The 18,079-nt window shown below is 40.3% G+C and overlaps 1 protein-coding gene across 2 annotated transcripts in view; it reads left to right on the top strand.

Moving 5' to 3' along the window:
- The window catches only part of CDYL2 (chromodomain Y like 2), a 248,763-nt gene that overhangs the window by 198,433 nt on the left and 32,251 nt on the right, over window positions 1-18,079 (top strand). For both annotated transcript variants that reach the window (XM_069085876.1, XM_069085877.1), the window contains 2 exons: window positions 1,932-2,149; window positions 10,020-10,192. In XM_069085876.1, the coding sequence (XP_068941977.1) occupies window positions 1,932-2,149; window positions 10,020-10,192 (391 nt within the window). The remainder of the gene's footprint in view (window positions 1-1,931; window positions 2,150-10,019; window positions 10,193-18,079) is intronic.

Raw genomic sequence — 18,079 nt, 5'->3', positions numbered from 1 at the left:
GTGTGCCACAGAAATCCTTACCCAAATAATACTCAGATGTTTCTCGAGGAAGAAAGCAGAAAAGAATGATTTATTACTATCTCAAGAAAGAGCTGCCCTCTTGACAAATGGTCAGCAATTTACAAAAGGAAATGACAAAGTTATAAATCCCTAATGAGGAATTCTCCCCCACCCTCCTGCTGACCCTTTCCTTCCATTGGCTAGAAGTCAGGTGTATAATCTAAGTGCAGAAATCTACCTCAAGGACTGGAACAAGGAAACAGTAGACCACCCAATGTACATTTGAGAAAGCACTTCTGTCCTTATTTGGCATATCTTGTGCTGAGGTGTCTCTGAGGAGAGGGGTGACTCCCTACCACTCTGCGTTTTGAGTCCTTATAAATCATATGATTTCTGGTGAAGGGGAATTTGGACCTGTTTCCCATGCAAAGCCTTACTAGATTTTAGAGTATAGTCTGAGAAGTTTTCACTTCTTTCACTCACTTGCCACTAAAGAACGGCCTATTTGGGGCTCTCCTCCATCTCTGTTCTGCCTGGTACTTTTCTGTTCGAGGTGAGATTATTTGGCAAGGAGACTTGTATAACTTGTATAACCTTAAGGCTTAAGGAACTTGTATATCCTTAAGAAACCTTAAGGAAGTACCTTCTCCTTCTGGTCCTCAGTTAGTTCCTTCAAACAACAACAAAGGGGTTAGATTAGATCACTAAGGTCCCTTCCAGCCCTCAACATCCAAGATTCTGTGATATTGCCTCCACTATCTACCCCTTCTGCAGCCCCCACCACCATTTTTCCCTTGCTGGGCATCAGTTTGAGTGTAGACAGTTTTTTAGGCAAGGAAACTTATTTTAATCTGAATCACATACACACACTCAAGGACGTAAGCTGGCCAGAAGACTTGTTCTCTCTGTCTCTGAGGCCAACCAGGGCTTCAGTAAACACCATCAATTATATGATTTTCACCAGCTGTGCTCTCCCTAGGGAAGACTATGACTCTTTCCTCACCTTCCCACATACAGTACACATACCCAGTAGCAGAAGTCCATTGCCTTCCCAAAGACGGGGAGTGGCTCGGTGAGGGCAATTGAGTAATACCAGGTACATGCTTACTGGGTTCCAGAGATGCATGGATGGAGCTCTATACACATTAGCTGAGACTTGCTGGCCCTTCAGTAGCGAAACCAGTGCCCTGGCAGCAATTCCCTGCTGTTGTCCGAAGTATGACTGGAGGTACCATATGGGTCATTCTCCAGTACAAACTGAGCAGAGCTTAGTGGGGAGCAGGGCAGAGTCTTCCTGTAAGGAGAACAAATTTGGATTTCAGATTTAATCTTTTACCTGGATTTTAGAGATTACTTTTTCAGGGAAGCTTTCATGACTGTCCTCTTCTCAGGTGGTTGAGGACCCAAGTTCAGGGACCCACACAAGACTTCAGAAGGGAGCACAGAGTTCATGGGGAGAGAGAGCATAGCTGCATTTTCTTTAGAGCACCAGGCTATACTTCCTCCACTCATGAGACTTCATTTCTAAAAGGTTCCTGGTTGTCAGTAACTTCAGCAAACCCCGTATCTGATAAAATTAAGGCAAGGACTCCATCTGTTGTTTTGAGCCAATGGATAGCTATCCTAATTAAGCCTAAAAAGGATTGATTAACTAAATTAATAAATAATTGACAATAATTAATTAATAAAAATTAAGATCCACATCTGTAGATGAGGGGGGTTAAGCCTTTTTTATTTGTTTGTAAATCCCTCTGGCAGTCTAATGAAGCCTGGGGTCCCCTTCTTAGAATAATGGTTTTAAATATAGTTATCTATAATTATACTTTTAAAAAACTCGTGGACCCTGGGTTAAGAACACCTGCCTTAAACTCTCCTAAACCCTGACTATTCTATACGTCTATATCATGTCTTATTTGTTTTGAATTTGAAAGGTTCCACTTTGACCAATGGAGGTCTACATTTGCATAGCCCTGTGAAGAGGAAAATTGAAGGGGACAAAGATTACGTCTTTGATAAGAGGCTCAGGTATAGCGTCCGTCAAAATGAGAGCAATTGTCGATTTCGAGACATTGTGGTGCGGAAGGAAGAAGGATTCACACACATTCTGCTGTCCAGCCAAACTTCTGACAACAATGCCCTGACACCAGAGGTAAGATAGAAGGCCCCAAGGGGTAATGAACTAGGCTTAGTCTCCATTGACACTCTGAGCAAGACATTTGACATAATTAACTTTTTCTTAGCTACACTAAGAGGTGTCTATAAGGGGAAAGACAATTGACTAGTGAAAAAAAGCAAACCCATCAAGAGATTGGGTTTTGTTTTGTTTTCCTACAAAGTCAGAGCTGAAATGGGGCCTTAGCAGTCATTTTGCCCAACCCTTGACTGGTTAGGAAACCCTTCCATAACATTTCCAACAAGTGGTCATCCAGTCTGCATGTGAAGACCTCCAGTGATGGTGAATTCACTATCCCCTTTCTTTGACAGCTCTCCTAAGAAATTTGCCCCCTCCCCTTTACATGAAGCCTAAACCTGCCTCTTAAGTCAAATCTAGAAGCATTTATTAAGCACCTACTATGTGCCGGGCACTATGCAAAGTGTTTGGGATATAAAGTAAAACAAATGAAGTCCCTCTTCTCCAGGAGCTCACTGCCTCTTTCATTCATTATTCCAAACTCCTCCCCTGGAGCCAAGCAAAGCAAGTCCATTCCATCTTCCCCATGACAGCCCTTTAAATACTTGAAAATGGCAATCCCTTTCCCCCCAAACTCTTTTCTCTTAAGGCTAAACTAAAGGTTTCTTCAGTTGATTCATACTTGAAAGTGCTCTCTAGGCTGTCACCACCCTGGCCCCCCTTTACTGGACATAGGACTCAGAATTGGAAAAGTCCTTAGAGGATGCTTAGTACAGCCCTTATCTGAGCAGACCTCCCTCCTAGTCATTCAGGTAATAGGTAAGCATTTATTAAGTGCCTACTCTGAGACAGGCATGGTGATGAGTATCAGGAATTCAAAGACAAAGGGCACTCCCAGCTCCTAAGGAGTCCACCATCTAAGGGGGGAGACAACATGTAAACAACTATATCCATACAGCATATGTACAGGATAAATTGGGATGAACAAAGAGGAGAAATGTAGTCTTTGAAGACCCCTATAAATGCAAACCTTCTGAGGTGGTACATTCTACTTGTGGATAGCTCTGATTGTTAGGAAGTTTTCCTTATATCAAATCTAAACTTCTAAGCACCTTTCATTCACTGATGTTAGCTCATCCCTCTGTGGCCAAACAGACAAGGTCTAACCCTTTTTTCCACATAACATCCATTCAATTCCTTGAAGAAAAATTTCATAGTCCTGAGGTCTACATGTGTTCAGTCCCTTCAGCTGATTCTTGCATCTCATGACCTTGAGGACTTTCACTATTCTGATTACTCTTTTATAGACTGTCTCCAGTTTTTCTCCAGCTGAAAGTCTTCTGAAAATGTGACTGAACTCAATACAGTACTACTTAGCTCCTTCTGAACACAATGCCTCTCCAAAGGAAATCTGAGACTACATCAGACTTCTGGTTACTTCTTCATTATCCATTGACTCTCATAGATCTGGAAGTGACACATTTTTGTCTGGCCAGCTCCCTACCCATCCCACCCCCCTATCTTGTACATATGTATGTTGTATTTGTTTAGGACTTTACATTTACCCCAATTAATGTGATTAATAATCTTATTAGATTTGGCCTGTCATTCCAGAAATGTCAGAATCTTTTTGGATCCTGACTCCATCCTCCAGTGTCCTTAGTTGTCTCTCTAAGTTTCCTGCCATATGAAAATTTGACAAATATAGCTTCATCTAAACCATTAATAAAAATGTTGATTAGAATAGGGCTAAGAAGAACCCCTCAGGGAAATCCAGTAGAAGCTTCCCTCCCTCCAAGTTGACATTGACAAATTTCTATGTTTTCTTAGTACCTGATCTCATTTTTTTTCCCCTTTGGCTTCTCTTCTCTTCTGAAATATACTTTCCTACAGCCCTTTAGAGAGGGAACATTTGGAAAAAGGGATGTCGGAAGGTGAGAATATCCTAGGATCTGCTGACTTGGCTGTTCCTTAAAAATGCCACGGGGATTTGTCTGGAGGTGATTTCACTAAGGATGGCTCCCATCCTACCCCCAGATCAACCTCTTTATAGAGCTGAGATTCACTCTCCCCTGTGGGCAAGTCAAGAGCTCTTAGGTATAATCTAATACTCCATCCTTGAAGCACAGTTTTATAGAGAAGAAGCTTCAAATAGCAGAAAGAGACTAGAAATGTCATTAGAAGACCTAGATTTGAACCAGTGATAAGGCTTTGGACAAGTCACTTTCATTCTCTGGTCTTCAGCTCTCTCTTCTGTGAAAAAAGGACAGGCTAGACCATATGTTTTCTAGATTTCCTTCCAGCTTCAACATTCAATTCTGATTCTATTACACCTACATCTGCCCCTCTTTATAAGGCCCTTCCCACTAAATCTGAGACTTGTTTAACCCTAATTTCTCTTAGTAGTGATACTACTTTACAGTACTACCAGCATGAAGCTCTCTTTAATCTTGTTTGTGACCCTTACCAGTCTTCTCTGTAATCATCCTTCCAGCCTGAATCAGGTTTTTGTTTTTTTTGTTTTTTTGCTTTCTAGAAAAGGTTAAAAGAGAGAACCTCTCTATCCCTTGGCCCAATTCCCCTCTTGGGATGGGAGTCCTTGAACTCCTTCCATAGAACTGTTTCTTTGGAATGTTGGAAAAGTAAGATGTTGGGGAAGGAGTACACTTGGAACCTCCCTTGTTCCTCTGACCATCCCAATGCCTAATCAAGACCTTCAAGGGCAAGGGACATTCTCCCTTTGGGTCAGCCAATATGGTGGCTCCCCTCTAGTAGATGGAAGATGGAACTCAATATTAGAGTCCTCAGTAGCCAGGCTTCTCTAGGTTGTTCTTCAGTCTATAATATAGATCTGCAGATCTGTTTATTTAATCCAGTTCTTGACAACTGTCACTCCTGCCCCAAAGTTCATCCCTGTGCCCTCACCTCTACTCCAAAGCACATTCCAGTCTCTCTTGGCTTTTAGGTTCATTAATTAAAGACACTGAGCTATTGTAAGGTTGTTTGTTGTATCTAGGTGTCTGGTTACCTTTGTGAAGTAGGTGTAACAATTTTTAAGCCCTTCAGCCAGAGTAAGGTTTCTGGGAAGACAGCACGATTTTGAATGAATAGGAATGGTGCTTCTCTCTCAGCTCAGTCCTGTTTTCAGTGCTCCCCATTCATCTATAGTTCTTGGTACTATTAGCCTGGTGTCTTTAAGGTGACAGGAGAAATTTGTGGGGACTCCAGTCCATCCAGAGCCACCCACGGGTGAATAAAGTCAAATCAATGGACATTTAAATGGCCAAGAAGGATCCCTCTCATTTTGCCCCGAGTTAAGTAGTTAGTGGGTTTTTAGACATAAAGAAATATTGCCTATACACCTACCTGTTTTTCCTTCACAGCCAATGAGTCTTTCTCATTTATAACCTATAGTACCAGCTGTATAGTGTAACACCCCTTAGACATTCGTTGGGATGATTTGGAAGCTGTGCGGCCTTGGGAAAATTGCTTCATCTCCCTAGACTTAGTTTCCTCATTAGTCAAAGGAGGGCACTGAGCTCCAGGCTCTCCAGGTGCCTTCCACTGCTGACATTCTGAGTCTTAATTAGCAATTCAGTTCAGTTCTATTCAGTTCAATGGGGGTAGCCTTAGTAGAATGGAAAGAGCTTTGTTTTGGGGGGTCAGATAACCTGATGTAGGAGTCCTGGTTCTGCTTTTTACTACTAGGTAGAGTGGTACAGTGAGTAAACCACTGGACTTGGAAGCCAAAAGACATGAGTTCAAATCCTGACCCAGAAACTTACTAGACTGGGTGACCCTGAGCAAATCATTTAACCTCTGTTTGCCTCAGTTTCCTCATCTACAAAAAGAGAGATCTTCATAAGGTTATGGAAAGTTCCAAATGGAATAATACGTTTAAAGCAATTCACAAACCTTCAGATACCACATGCATACTATTATTATTGCTATTGTTGTTGTCTGTATCATCTAGGGCAAGCCTTTTACAGATAAGGAAATTGAACCTCACCTCACAGTGTTAAACAGTGAAAGAACAAAGAAATTTGTGGAGTGTGAAGGGGAAAATGTTTTCCTGATAGTAGCAATCAAGGAAGGCTTCTTGAAAGAGACTATCTTGAGATAGTCTGTAAAATACACATGAGTTTCATAGTCAAAAAGAGGAAAGAAGGCATTTCAGACAAACAAAATAGCATCAGCAAAGGGATAGAGGTGCAGCTCACAGTGTTTGTAAAAGGTCAGAGATTTAGTCAGTCATCTAGAGAGAAGGGGAAAGGGAAAAAACATTTATACAGCACCTACTATGTGCACAGCACTGTACAAATATTACCTCATGTGGTCCTCACAACAACCCTATCAGGTAGGTGGTGTTATTATCCCCATTTTTTACAGTTGAGGAAACTGAGGCAAGCAGAAGTTAATTGACTTGCCCAGAGTCACATAGCTAGTAAGTATCTGAGGTGGAATTTGAACTCAGGTTTTCCTGACTGCAAGCCTTGCATCTACTTTCATCTACTCTGCCTCCTAGCTGCCTAAGGAGAGGTTATTTGGAGGGTAATGCTAGTGCTGAGAAGGGAGGCATCTGATGCCAGATTGTGGAACGATGTGAATGTCAGGTGTAAAGGAATTCTATTTGGGAGGCAGTAGGGAGTCATGGAAAATATTTGAGCTGAGCATGTATAGTCCTCACTATAAAGAGTGCCAAGTGTGAGGGTGGCCAGGTGGCGCAGTGAGTAAGAGCACCGGCCCCAGAGTCGGGATGACCTGGGATGGAGTCCGGGCTCTGATACTTAGCACCACACCCAGAAATAACTGGCCGTGTAACCTTGAGCAAGTTACTTAACCCCAGTTGCTTTAAAAAAAAAAGTGCCAAGCATGAGCTTTCTCATATATAAGGCACACTATTTGTATAGCTTCACCTTCCCCAGGAAACAAGAGGTTTGAGCCCATTGAAAGCCAAGTGTTCTATGGGATTATTCAGTTACCTTCAATTCAACAGAAATTTATTAAAAACATGCTATGTACAAAACCCTTCTCAGCACTGGGAACACAAAGGGGCCATTTTCTTTCAATAAAATACAGTATCCCAGAAGTCTCAGTATGGTGTTAAGCTTTAATAGCTTTCTTAAGTTTTAATAGCTCAACATTGCATGAAGACTTTTCAGACACCCTGCCATAGGTGTTGACATTCCTGCAGCTGTGTTTGCTGTAGCTGTCCATAGAGCACGGGTCAGAAGATAAGGGACAATGAGGTATTAGCAAAAAGGGCAGACTTTCACGTCCATGCATTTTCATCGTCCTTCCCGTCTGAGATTCCCTCCAAGTTCAAACTGAAATCGTGTGAGTAAGGAGAGCTCAAGGGAGCCATCAGTTGCTGGAGTTGGTCCAGCTGGCCTCAGGCTGTGTTTTCTTTAGCTGTAGACCCTGGCCCTGCACCCGGGGCCCCTTAGTATGGCACTGGCTTCACATACCCCCGATTTGTGAAGCTGGCCAGCCTCCTGTCCCCACCATCCAGCAAATAATTTTGAAGCAGACTGTGGAGCAGATGGTGGAACATTGGGGAGGAAGAATCTTCTTTTCCTCTATATTCATTAGGGGGCCCATTCCTGACTCTCTTTCAGAGGCATATTAAGAACATGGAAATGTTAAAAAAAATATCATGCCACGTTGTTTCCCCCAAACTTTTTATATGCTGTATTTTCATTGGTTTGAATCACTGGCCAGTTACAGCATGACTGAGTGATAACAGCAGACCAACTTCAAATTTATACAGTAACTTTACAGTTTGGAAGTCCTGGTTTGCAGCCAGCCCAGAATTCCATGGAAGTCAGTGAAAAAAAAATGGTGATGAATGAGTCTGGTCTTCTTGTTCACGTTCATGAAGGTACAAAAAGCAAGCATTTTTTTGGCCCAGGGGAAAAAATTCCCCCCTTGCTTTGTCCTCAGACAGGTACTCTCAGTCAGTAAAGTCAGTGAGTTAATTTTCTCATATGTATATTGATCCCCCCCAAAAAAATAAAATAAAACAACCAACTTTTGATCACCAGCTTTTGTCAGGAAGAGAGAGTGGATGTGGGCTTCCTTCTCCAACCTCCTCCTCTCTCCTCATGCTGGTAAAGTCTAGAGGCAAATGAGAAAGCCCAAAGACTCCTGTGAGCTTTATGTTGAAGGTGTGAGCAAAGCCCTCACCTAGTCTGACTTCAGGATAGATGTCCATATATAGCCTGAAAAGTCAGCTGTCCCATTCCACATGGAGACTTCAGTTAAGTGAAGATTTCACATTTGATCTAAGGAGAATTGGAATAATGTTTATTCATAATCCTATGCAGCCTGTGAGGAGAAAGAAGTTCATAGATTTGTCATCCTTGTCTAGAGAAAATCACTGGCACATGCTTGAAATTCTGATTTTCCTTGGAAGAATGGATGAATAATGCCAGGGTTCAGAAAAGACCTCTGTTCTAATTCTCTTTCCTGTTATCCCTCTCTGCCCCTTCTAGCTTGGAAGTCTGAAAAGGAGGCTGTAGTTGGGTGGTCTTCTTCTTCACCTGGTTAGAAGTTCTAATCCAGTAGAAAACCTTTTAGTTATATGGATATTTTTTCTCCCCTTTGCCCACAATGAGTTATTACGAGTAGGGACCCTCTAGTCCAAACCCTACTATAGTATGTCAGTTCCCTAGTCAGATGAAATGAGCACTCATTTAGCCCCTAATGGATGGATGGATAGAGAACTTACTGTTTCTGGAGGTAATCAACACTAATTTACACAATTCTAATTGTTATGCCTTGGATGTCTTGTAGCATTGAGCCCTGTTCACAGCAGGTGATCAATTAATATTTGTATGGGTTTTGAATACTAGCTACAATAATTCAAACCAATGATAAACCACTTTTCTGTGTGGCAAATATTTGTGTCCCTGTCCTTATCCCTAGTCCTATCATGAAATGAACCTGTAACTAATTTGACATTGTTAATGAATTCACTTAATTGCCTTCTCAGGGGTCTGTGGTATAACTGTGGGGTCCTAAATGCAAAGAACAATCTTTACCCGTTCCACAAGCCAATCTTTGTCTCTCTAGAGGATTTATACTGAGAAAGAGATCTCTGATCTATGGACAAATCCCATTGAAATAATATGGCTCACAAAGTGAAAGACCTGGGGAAGGTTTAGAACACAGGGCAACTTAGCCCAATGTATAACCATTCTGCCATATATATCTGTCCCTAGTTCGCCCCCCAAATTCTGGACTGGTAGCCTGTGATCTGTTGAGACTGAGTAGTGATTCTTCTTTCTAGAATTAGAGCCCTTCAAAAGTATGGCCCTGGTCCATATTTCTAGGCTGATTGATTATACATTATTCCCCCTCATCCCATGGGATTTCCCATCTCCATGCCTTTGCACAGGCTGCCTTCCATGTCAAGAATGCTGCCCCTTCTTATCTCTACCTCTTGGAACTTCAAGTACTTTCAACACTTAACTCAAGTGCTACCTACTTCAAGAGACTTTCCCACCTCCCCCAGTTAGGAGTATTCCCACCCACCAAAAATAACTGTATTTGATTTGTACATACTTTGTATCTAATTGTCTATTTTGGCATTTGGTTCCATGAGTAGAATGTAAGCTCCCGGAGGGCAGGAACGGTTTAGACCCAAAGCACAGTTCCTGGCACAGAGGAGATGACTAATACATGCTTGTTGAATTAAATTAAGTTGACACAAATGCAGTTACCACCTCAGAGAAATACCCAGTCACAGTCACACAGCACCAGAAGGCCTTGACAACCAGGCTGGAGAAGCAGTCAGTCACTGACCACCAGGCCTACTCCCTGCCCTTGTGAGCCGGGTTGCAGCTGTGCTAAGTTTGTCCCATTGTCTGCTCTTCTCTGTACACAGATTATGAAGGAAGTGCGGAGAGCATTGTGCAACGCGTCCGCCGACGACAGCAAACTCTTGCTTCTCAGCGCCGTTGGAAGTGTGTTCTGTAGCGGCTTAGATTATTCCTACTTACTTGGCAGGTTGTCCAGCGACAGAAGAAAGGAGAGTACCAGGATTGCAGAAGCTATAAGGTGACCCACACTGACCCTGAGCTCTGTCTGCCCTGGGCCTGAGGACAGCCTCTGATGGACCAGGGCTCAGGGGGCACCTGAACAGTACATTCGGGTGACAGTTTAAGGGGATACAAAACAACACGGTGCCATAGGAGGGGGCTTGGTGACTATTTTCCTTTTCTTTTCCCTGTATAAATCTCAGGCCATTCCCAGATTGAAATGCTCATTTGTATATCTATTCCTGTCCCTTTGCTCATCCACTTAAAATTCTTCTTTTCAGATGAAAATAAAAAGCCTGTGCTTTTATTGATTTATTTACTTATTTTCAAAATTGACAGTGGTTTTAATTCCCTGGGGGACAGACCTTGACCCTGTTGAACTCCTCTAGTGTGCTCTGATTCATAGCAGTCTGTCTGCTTGGCCCTGGGAGGGGCAGGGGCCTAGAAGAACCTGTTCTGCTGCTCACAGAACAATCCTCTCTGCCTTCAGTGAAGCAGGAATGACTGAATTTCTGAGGAGGGGCCAGTTGCTGTGTGTACAGAAGAGAACGGGAGGCTGTGTTTCCACCTAAATAGATCGAAGGCCAAGGTGGTCACCTGCTGATTATGACCTTTTATCATCCGGTTCATTACCTTCTGGTCCAAATTGTGATCCCTGAACTATTCTGCACAGTGAAGTCCTGATGTAATGTTCTAAATAAGACCGTTTGGCCAAGGTCAGCCCTGCACACAATGCATAGATTTTCTAAAGAGTTCCCTTGTGTTTGTGCTACTGATCAGGACCAGGGCTAGTAGCTGCAGCTCCCAGGGTGTCAGCAAGTAGACTGTTTCTCCCCAGAGTTAGGGGAGGTAGAACATCAAGATTTGGTCCTGATTAGAGCCGGGAGGGGCAGGGAAATTCTGCTGATGATTGTGGGATTCCCCCAGTGGGTCCTGCTTTTGGGGGCTTTGTCTCCATGTCTGTCGGTTTGGTGCCTCTGATAAAATCCATTATCTCTTTGAGAGAAGCAATCCTGAAACTTTCTTGCTATATACCCCATTCCAATCTTCTACTGAAAGGAATTTCCATGTTGTTGAGAGGGGAAAATAGAAACATTTTTTTTTCTTTTCTTCAACCTGGAGAAAAGTGGTGACTATGGGGAGGAAGGAATGAATTGTAAACTCTTCAAGTTGGAAGATATCTTAGTGATCAACTAGGTCAAGCCCCACCTGAAACTTGGACACTTTGTCATCCAGCCCTGAGAGTCTATTCCTATTTATTTTGGAAGGTTGTTCCTTAATATGAGCCCAAGTAAGTCTTTTTACAATTTCTATCCATCATTCATAGTTCATTCCACTGGAGTCAAACAAAATAAATCAATTCTCTCTCACACATGAGAGCCTGTCAGATTCTTGTGTTTGATTTCCACCCTAGCCCCTAGGACAGTTAAAAATTTTTGCCAAATGATTGACAACTATCATGTACTCATTTTTTTTCTTTCTCAGACTAAAAATATTGAGTTTCTTTAATCAATCTCTGTATGACATAGTCTCTAGTCACTCTAGGTTATCAATGACCCTCTTAAATTTTGGTGCATTGAGTAATAACAGATTTATAAGTAAAGGTCACCTTGGTTTGAATCCTACTCTATTACCTGCTTCCTCTGTGACGTTGGGCACATTATTTAGCCCCCGGGGTCCTGCAGTCCAGGTGTCAGGTGCTGAAGGCTTGAACTATAGTGGTGGCTGTAAGTGGGGAGAAGTAGATGTATTTAGGAAATGTTAAGATAAAAACTTGGCAATAGATTGAATGTGTAGGATAAGGTCAAAAGAGTAGCCAAGAATGAAATGAAGCCTTGGTGACTGGGAGGATGTTGGTGCCCTCAATAGGGAAGTTATGAAGAGGTGGTTTTTAGGGAAAAATAAATTCTGTTCTGGATATGTTCGGTTTGAGATATCTACAAGATATTCAGTTTGAGATGTTGAATAGGCACTAGGTTGAGACTGGTGGTCAGGAGAAAAGTTAGGGCTAGATGAGTTCTGAGAAGCATCTTCATAGATATGATAGTGAATCCTTGGAAGGTGATAAGATTCTCACCTTAATTAGATCATATTAAGGGAGAAGAGAGGTCCCAGGACAGATGCTTGGAGTAGGGTGTAACTTGGAGAGAAGGAAACTGAGATTGATCCAGCTTTGGTACTCAACACCTTTTTAGCCCCCTTAGCTGCCTCTCCCCTGTGATTGAAGGGCTAGAGCACAGAGCAATAAACTCCTTCCAAAGCCTTCTTCCTTTATAAAGGGTTCAGAACTTCTCAGCTAAACTCTTTATTTTCCATCAGCTGCTTTGCTTGGCAAACATCATCTGGTACTCCTTGGTGGCTGCCCACCTCCCTTTCAGCTTCCTTTTGGTTACTGTCTTTCCTATTTAACTGCAAGCTCCTTGAGGGTGGGGATTGTCTTTCTCTTTCTTCTCTGTATGACTTCACGGTGTCTCCCACATTGTAGGCTCTCAATAAATGTCTATTGACTTTGACTAGGAGAAGAAATAGTCAGGCATGTGGGAGGGGAACTGGGAGAGTGAAATGTCATGAAAACCTAGAAAGCAGAGTATCTCAGAAAGGATGATTAAAAATACTGAAGTCTGTAGAGAAGTCAAGAAGGATGGGGACTGAGAAAAAGCCATGCTTTTTGGCAATGAAGAAATCATTGATACCTTTAGAAAGCAATTTCAGTTGAATGATGAGGTCAGAAGTTAGATTATAAAAGGTTTAGAAGATAATAGAAGGAAAGGAAGTGGAGGTGCCACTGATGGCCTACAAGGGAAGAGAGATATAGCATGATAGCGAGTGTGAATTACAATAAGGAGGAGACCTATCAAGCTATGCATAGATTAGTAACATTTATTGCATAATACTGCATAAATTCTTTTCCAGAATGGTTGGACCAATTCATGGCTCCACCAGTAGTATGTTAATATATCTATATTCCCAAATGCCCTCCATAATTGAATATTTACAGCTTTTGCTATCTTTGCCAGTTTGGGTGCTATAAGGCGATACCCCAATGTTGTTTCAATTTTAATTTCTCTTACTATAAGTGTTTTGAGCATTTTGTCATATAATTATTAATAATTTATATTTCTTTCCAAATGAGTTATCTTAATGATGTTCGGCATAGGTAAGTATAGGGACCCTCGTGACCAGTAGACTGTCTGTTTGGTGATGAAGTCTCAGCCATGGCAGCCTGAGAAACAAAAAATACAAAATGGCTCTCGGCTGTGTGCCCCCATTAGATTCTCCAGTGACAGTGTCAGGGTGGGATGAAATGGGGCAGACAGTACTGAGAATCACAGAGTTTTTATATTTCCTACAAACTTCATCTTGACTATTCTCAAAATGTGTCCAGTGACCAACAAATGTGAGGAACAGAATCACATCAGTCTTTACTTTATCACTATAAGTGAAACCACAAGCAACAAGTAAGTTACAGCAAAAAAAAAACAAAAATAAACTGCGTGAGATTTTTCCTTAGAGAAATGCATAAAGGAAATGGCAGAATTGTTTTTTACTGGTTTTATCATGTGCCCAAAGACATCAAGGAAAATAATTTCAGTGGACATTTGGTCATCCTGTATTGAAGTGCTCAGGATGAGTATTAGTAAAAAAGACCACCAGGGAATTACTTGTAGTGTGTGCACCAACAATCTGTTGCAAAGGATGGAGAGGTGGAGAAATTTAATGAGACATTCAGTAAGAGCCCCCAGATTAAATAAACTTAGAAAATTAGATCAGATGGTTGTAGGATTATTGACTTAGAGTTGAAAAATAACATTTTACAAATGAAGAAACTGAGGCAAGCAAAATTTAAGTGACTTGTCTAGGGCCCCACAGTAAGTGTTTGAGACAGGATTTGAACTGAAGTCTTCCAGATTCCATCCATGTAGTCCTGGTCCCACTGCACCACCTAACTGCCTCCTAAATCAAAGAATATGAATAATTTGGTAACTTTTCAGGAACATTTAGGAGTTAAAACAAGTATCACACGGAGGGCAAATGCAAAGATTGTGGTGAGTGTGAATCAACCGATTGCAACTTAGAAAAAGTGAGGAACTTTGGAGAAAAACTGGAAAAAAAAGATGTTATTTGAAGTGTAAAGGATAAAAAATGTGTTGATTAAGGGAAAAGAATGAGAGATAACAAATGGACAGTCCTCATGCTACATTGACATCCTTGTGCTGTAGGAAGAAACAGAAAATCTATGCAGCATATGGAGTTACCTTGTGGTAAACGTAGGTCAGGAAATGGACTGGACAATAGTCTAGGCACTTATGGATGAGTTGCTGCAAGAGTTATGGAAGGAAATGTCCAAATCAATGAAATAACATATCCATTTGAGTATTTGTTGAATATTTGTTCATATCTCTTGACTATCTGTTGATGAATTCTCATTAATTTGTGCCATTTCTGTGTGTATTAGGCAGTCAGGTGGTGGAGGGCAGAGAGTACTGGGCATGGAGTCAGGAAGACCTGAGTTCAGATCTAGACTCAAAATACATACTAGTTGTGTGTCCCTGGGCAAGTTACTTAATTTGTTTGCCTCAGCTTCCTTGGCTATAAAATGGGTATAAAAATAGCACCTGCCTCCTAGGATTATTGTAAGAATCAAATGAGATATTTGTGAAGCACTTAGCACAGTGTCTGGCACCTAGAAGGTGCCAGATAAATATTAGCTACTATTATTATTATTATTATAACTATATATTTTATAAACACATACACATATTTGGATGTCAGACTTTTAATCAGAGATGTTTGATGGAAAGATATTACCCCAAACTGTAATTTCTCTTTTTAATCTCACTGCATTAATTTTCTTCACACAAAAGCTTTTTCATTTACCATAATCGAAATCGATTTTGTCATTTGTAATTTTTTTTATTCTCCTCTCTATTTGTGTTTTTCCCTAACCATAGTTGTGAAAGATGTGGACTTTTCTTATTGTCTGCTTTTTAAATACATGAATACACAGAGGATTTAAGGGGATCTCATAGTGTAGAAACTCCTATAAATTCAGATTGTTAGTGACTTAGTAGGTGAGTCCTAGGAACTTATTTGAAGTATATAAAGATTAAATGACTTTTCAGGGGAGACATTAGTAAGTTTCAGGGGAGAAATTTGAATCCAGATTTTCCTGATTTCATACTCAACAATCTATCTAATATTCCATACTGCCTCTTGTAGAGGCAAGCACCCCAAGCGTCCTCAGGGTTTGCTGCCACCACAGGTTCTTGGATCTGCTTTGTTAAAGGAAAGCAACTCAAAATGCGTTAACAAGCTTACTTTAATCAGTCAAATATGTATCGTTTACCTAGTTCAGTGGAAAGAGGTCAGCACCCCAAACTTCATAATATACAGACAGAATTATCAAGACAGAAACAGATCAAGTAGACAGATTTCCAAACTGTCCAACCATTACATCCATACCAAAAAACATCTGGGTTTCGAAGCCAGGTTTTTCAAAGCCGAGGCGGGGGCTCTCAACAATGGCTTCCCAGAATCCAGATCAAATCACGAACACTTCTCAAAGTGAGCCCCAAAACAAAGCTACACATCAGGGCTTATATAGCCTTCTCCTGGCTCAGAGAATGTAACAACCTTATTGACTCACTGGCCAATCAAGAAGTATCTCCTGAAAAACAAGCCTCCCACCCCAGGCTCCAGGTGCACTTTAGCCTAGGGGCAGGGAAGATCTTTAAATTTACATTCCCATTACACCTCTGTTTAAAAATAATAATGTAATTCTTTGCTTATATAGCTTATCTATTTGTAATTTATTCTCAAGTGTAGTATAAGCCTTTGGGATAACCCTGTTTTCTTCCAAGCTACTTTATAGTTTTTGTAGTAGTTGTTGTCAAATAGAAATTCTCTCACTTTCTATTTTCTACCCTAGGTTTATTGAACACTGGACTATTATATTCATTTGTTTCTTGGTCTTGCTTCCATTGACCTACTTTTCCATTTTTCCAAAACATTTTTTATAATTACTGTTTTATAATATAATTTGAGATCTGGTAATGTTGTGTTCTTATTCCAAATTTTTGTGATTTTGCAAAAAATCTTTGACCTTTTTCAAAATCTTTCAATTGTATCTAGTTCTGTAAGCAGCCTTCTTGGTAGTTTGGTTATTTTAAAGATAAATCTATACTTGAATTTTAAAAGTATAATTTTTTATTATATTGGTATGTATAATATATATTATATATAATTGTTAAATATTATATAATATATATTATATTAAACCAGCCATCAATATTTATTTGTGTCTTCCTTTATATAATAACAATAGTAATAATAATAATTGGTATTATTATATATAGCATCTATTATGTTCTAGGAACTGTGCTAAACACTTGACAAATATTATTTTATTTGATCTTCCCATAACTCTGGGAAGTAGATGCTATTTTTATTCTCATTTTACAGATGACAATGAAGACAGTTTGGAAGTTTTAGTTGTATATTTTGTAATTTGTGTGCAACTTGGCAAGTTAAATCATGGATAATTTATTTCATAATTATTTTAATATAAATTCTCTTTCTCTTATAAGAGATGGAGTTCCACACTTTTACTGGTAATCAGTGTAGTTGCATTAATTAATGAACTTCGTTAAGTTTTAAATGTGTGAATGAAATGGTCTACCTGCTATGATCCCTTTATGAGGCATGAACATTGGGTCAAATTTTGGGGAAGGAAGGGAACATGATTAGGTCACCAGATACCAAGGAATTTCAGCAGTTATTCATTCAAGCAGGAAAACAATTAACAGGCTTAGGAGAACCTTGAGGAGACAGAGATTTGTACCTGTACCAGGGGGTAACAAAAAGCAGAAGAGTGGAGAGCAGAGAGAGATGAGGCCAGTGAGCCCAGAGGGAGTGCTACATTGCCCTCTAGAAGGGCCATGTTATTCAAGAGATTAGACCAGTAATAGACAGTAGATCCAACAGGGAACAGATAAAGACAAACCAGGGAAAAAGAGACACAGATGGACACAGAAATATAGACACCCCAATGAGGAAGCCATTTCAATGGGCGTGATCTCTTAAACAAGAGAGGAGTACCAGCTATGAATTGAAGAAAGGACTTCCACTAACAAGGAGTTGAGAATTTACCTTTTGACCAAAAGTGTTCTCCATAATTAGAGGTAACATTCCCATCTATGTATGTGTAATTGTGGGGGAAGGAGACCCAACTTTTAAAGAGGATGTTTGTAGCAACTGTTCTTGCCAGTGCCATCTTAGTAAATGTCCTTTGCTTAAAAAAACAATTGCTGTCCACTTGCCAATGGAAATCACATCAGTAAGGGTGAGGAACCCTAACTTCTTAGGACTACCCTTAGTACCCTGAAAGCAAACAGCCACTATCAGGGGACCACAACCTTCAAGTGAGTGGAAGTTGGGAAAATAGTCCCCAAAGAGAACCTAGGATATCTTTTCCTCCTGGATTTTTGTTGTATTTTTTCTTGTTATATACAGAAATGTAATAATTTTGATGGATTTGTTTTATATCCTACTACTTTACTGATGCCATTAATCTCAAATGTCTTCTAGATTGATTCTCTAGAATTTGAATGACTTTTCCTCTTCTTTGACTTTGTTTCTTTAACTTCTTTACTGTTATAGCTAATATTTCTAGTTTTATGCCAAATAATAGTGAATATTACTGCTTCACTCTTAGCATATTGGAAGAGCTTACAGTTTTCCTTTATTTCAAATAATAATACTTTTAAATTTTAGGCAAAGGCTTTTTATCATACTAGAGATCCTTGTCCTTTCATGTCTATGCTTTTTTATAATTCTTCATATAAATGAGTGCTGTGTTTTACCAAATGTTTTTTCTTCATTCACTGATAAAATCTTGTCCTTTTTT

Source organism: Petaurus breviceps, unplaced genomic scaffold (assembly GCF_028583685.1).
Source record: "Petaurus breviceps papuanus isolate PSGF00001 unplaced genomic scaffold, PetGlider_PUasm1.0 176, whole genome shotgun sequence".
NCBI lineage: Eukaryota > Metazoa > Chordata > Mammalia > Diprotodontia > Petauridae > Petaurus > Petaurus breviceps.
The sequence above is the reverse complement of the archived record's forward strand: the minus strand, read 5'-3'. Positions and strand labels throughout refer to the sequence as shown.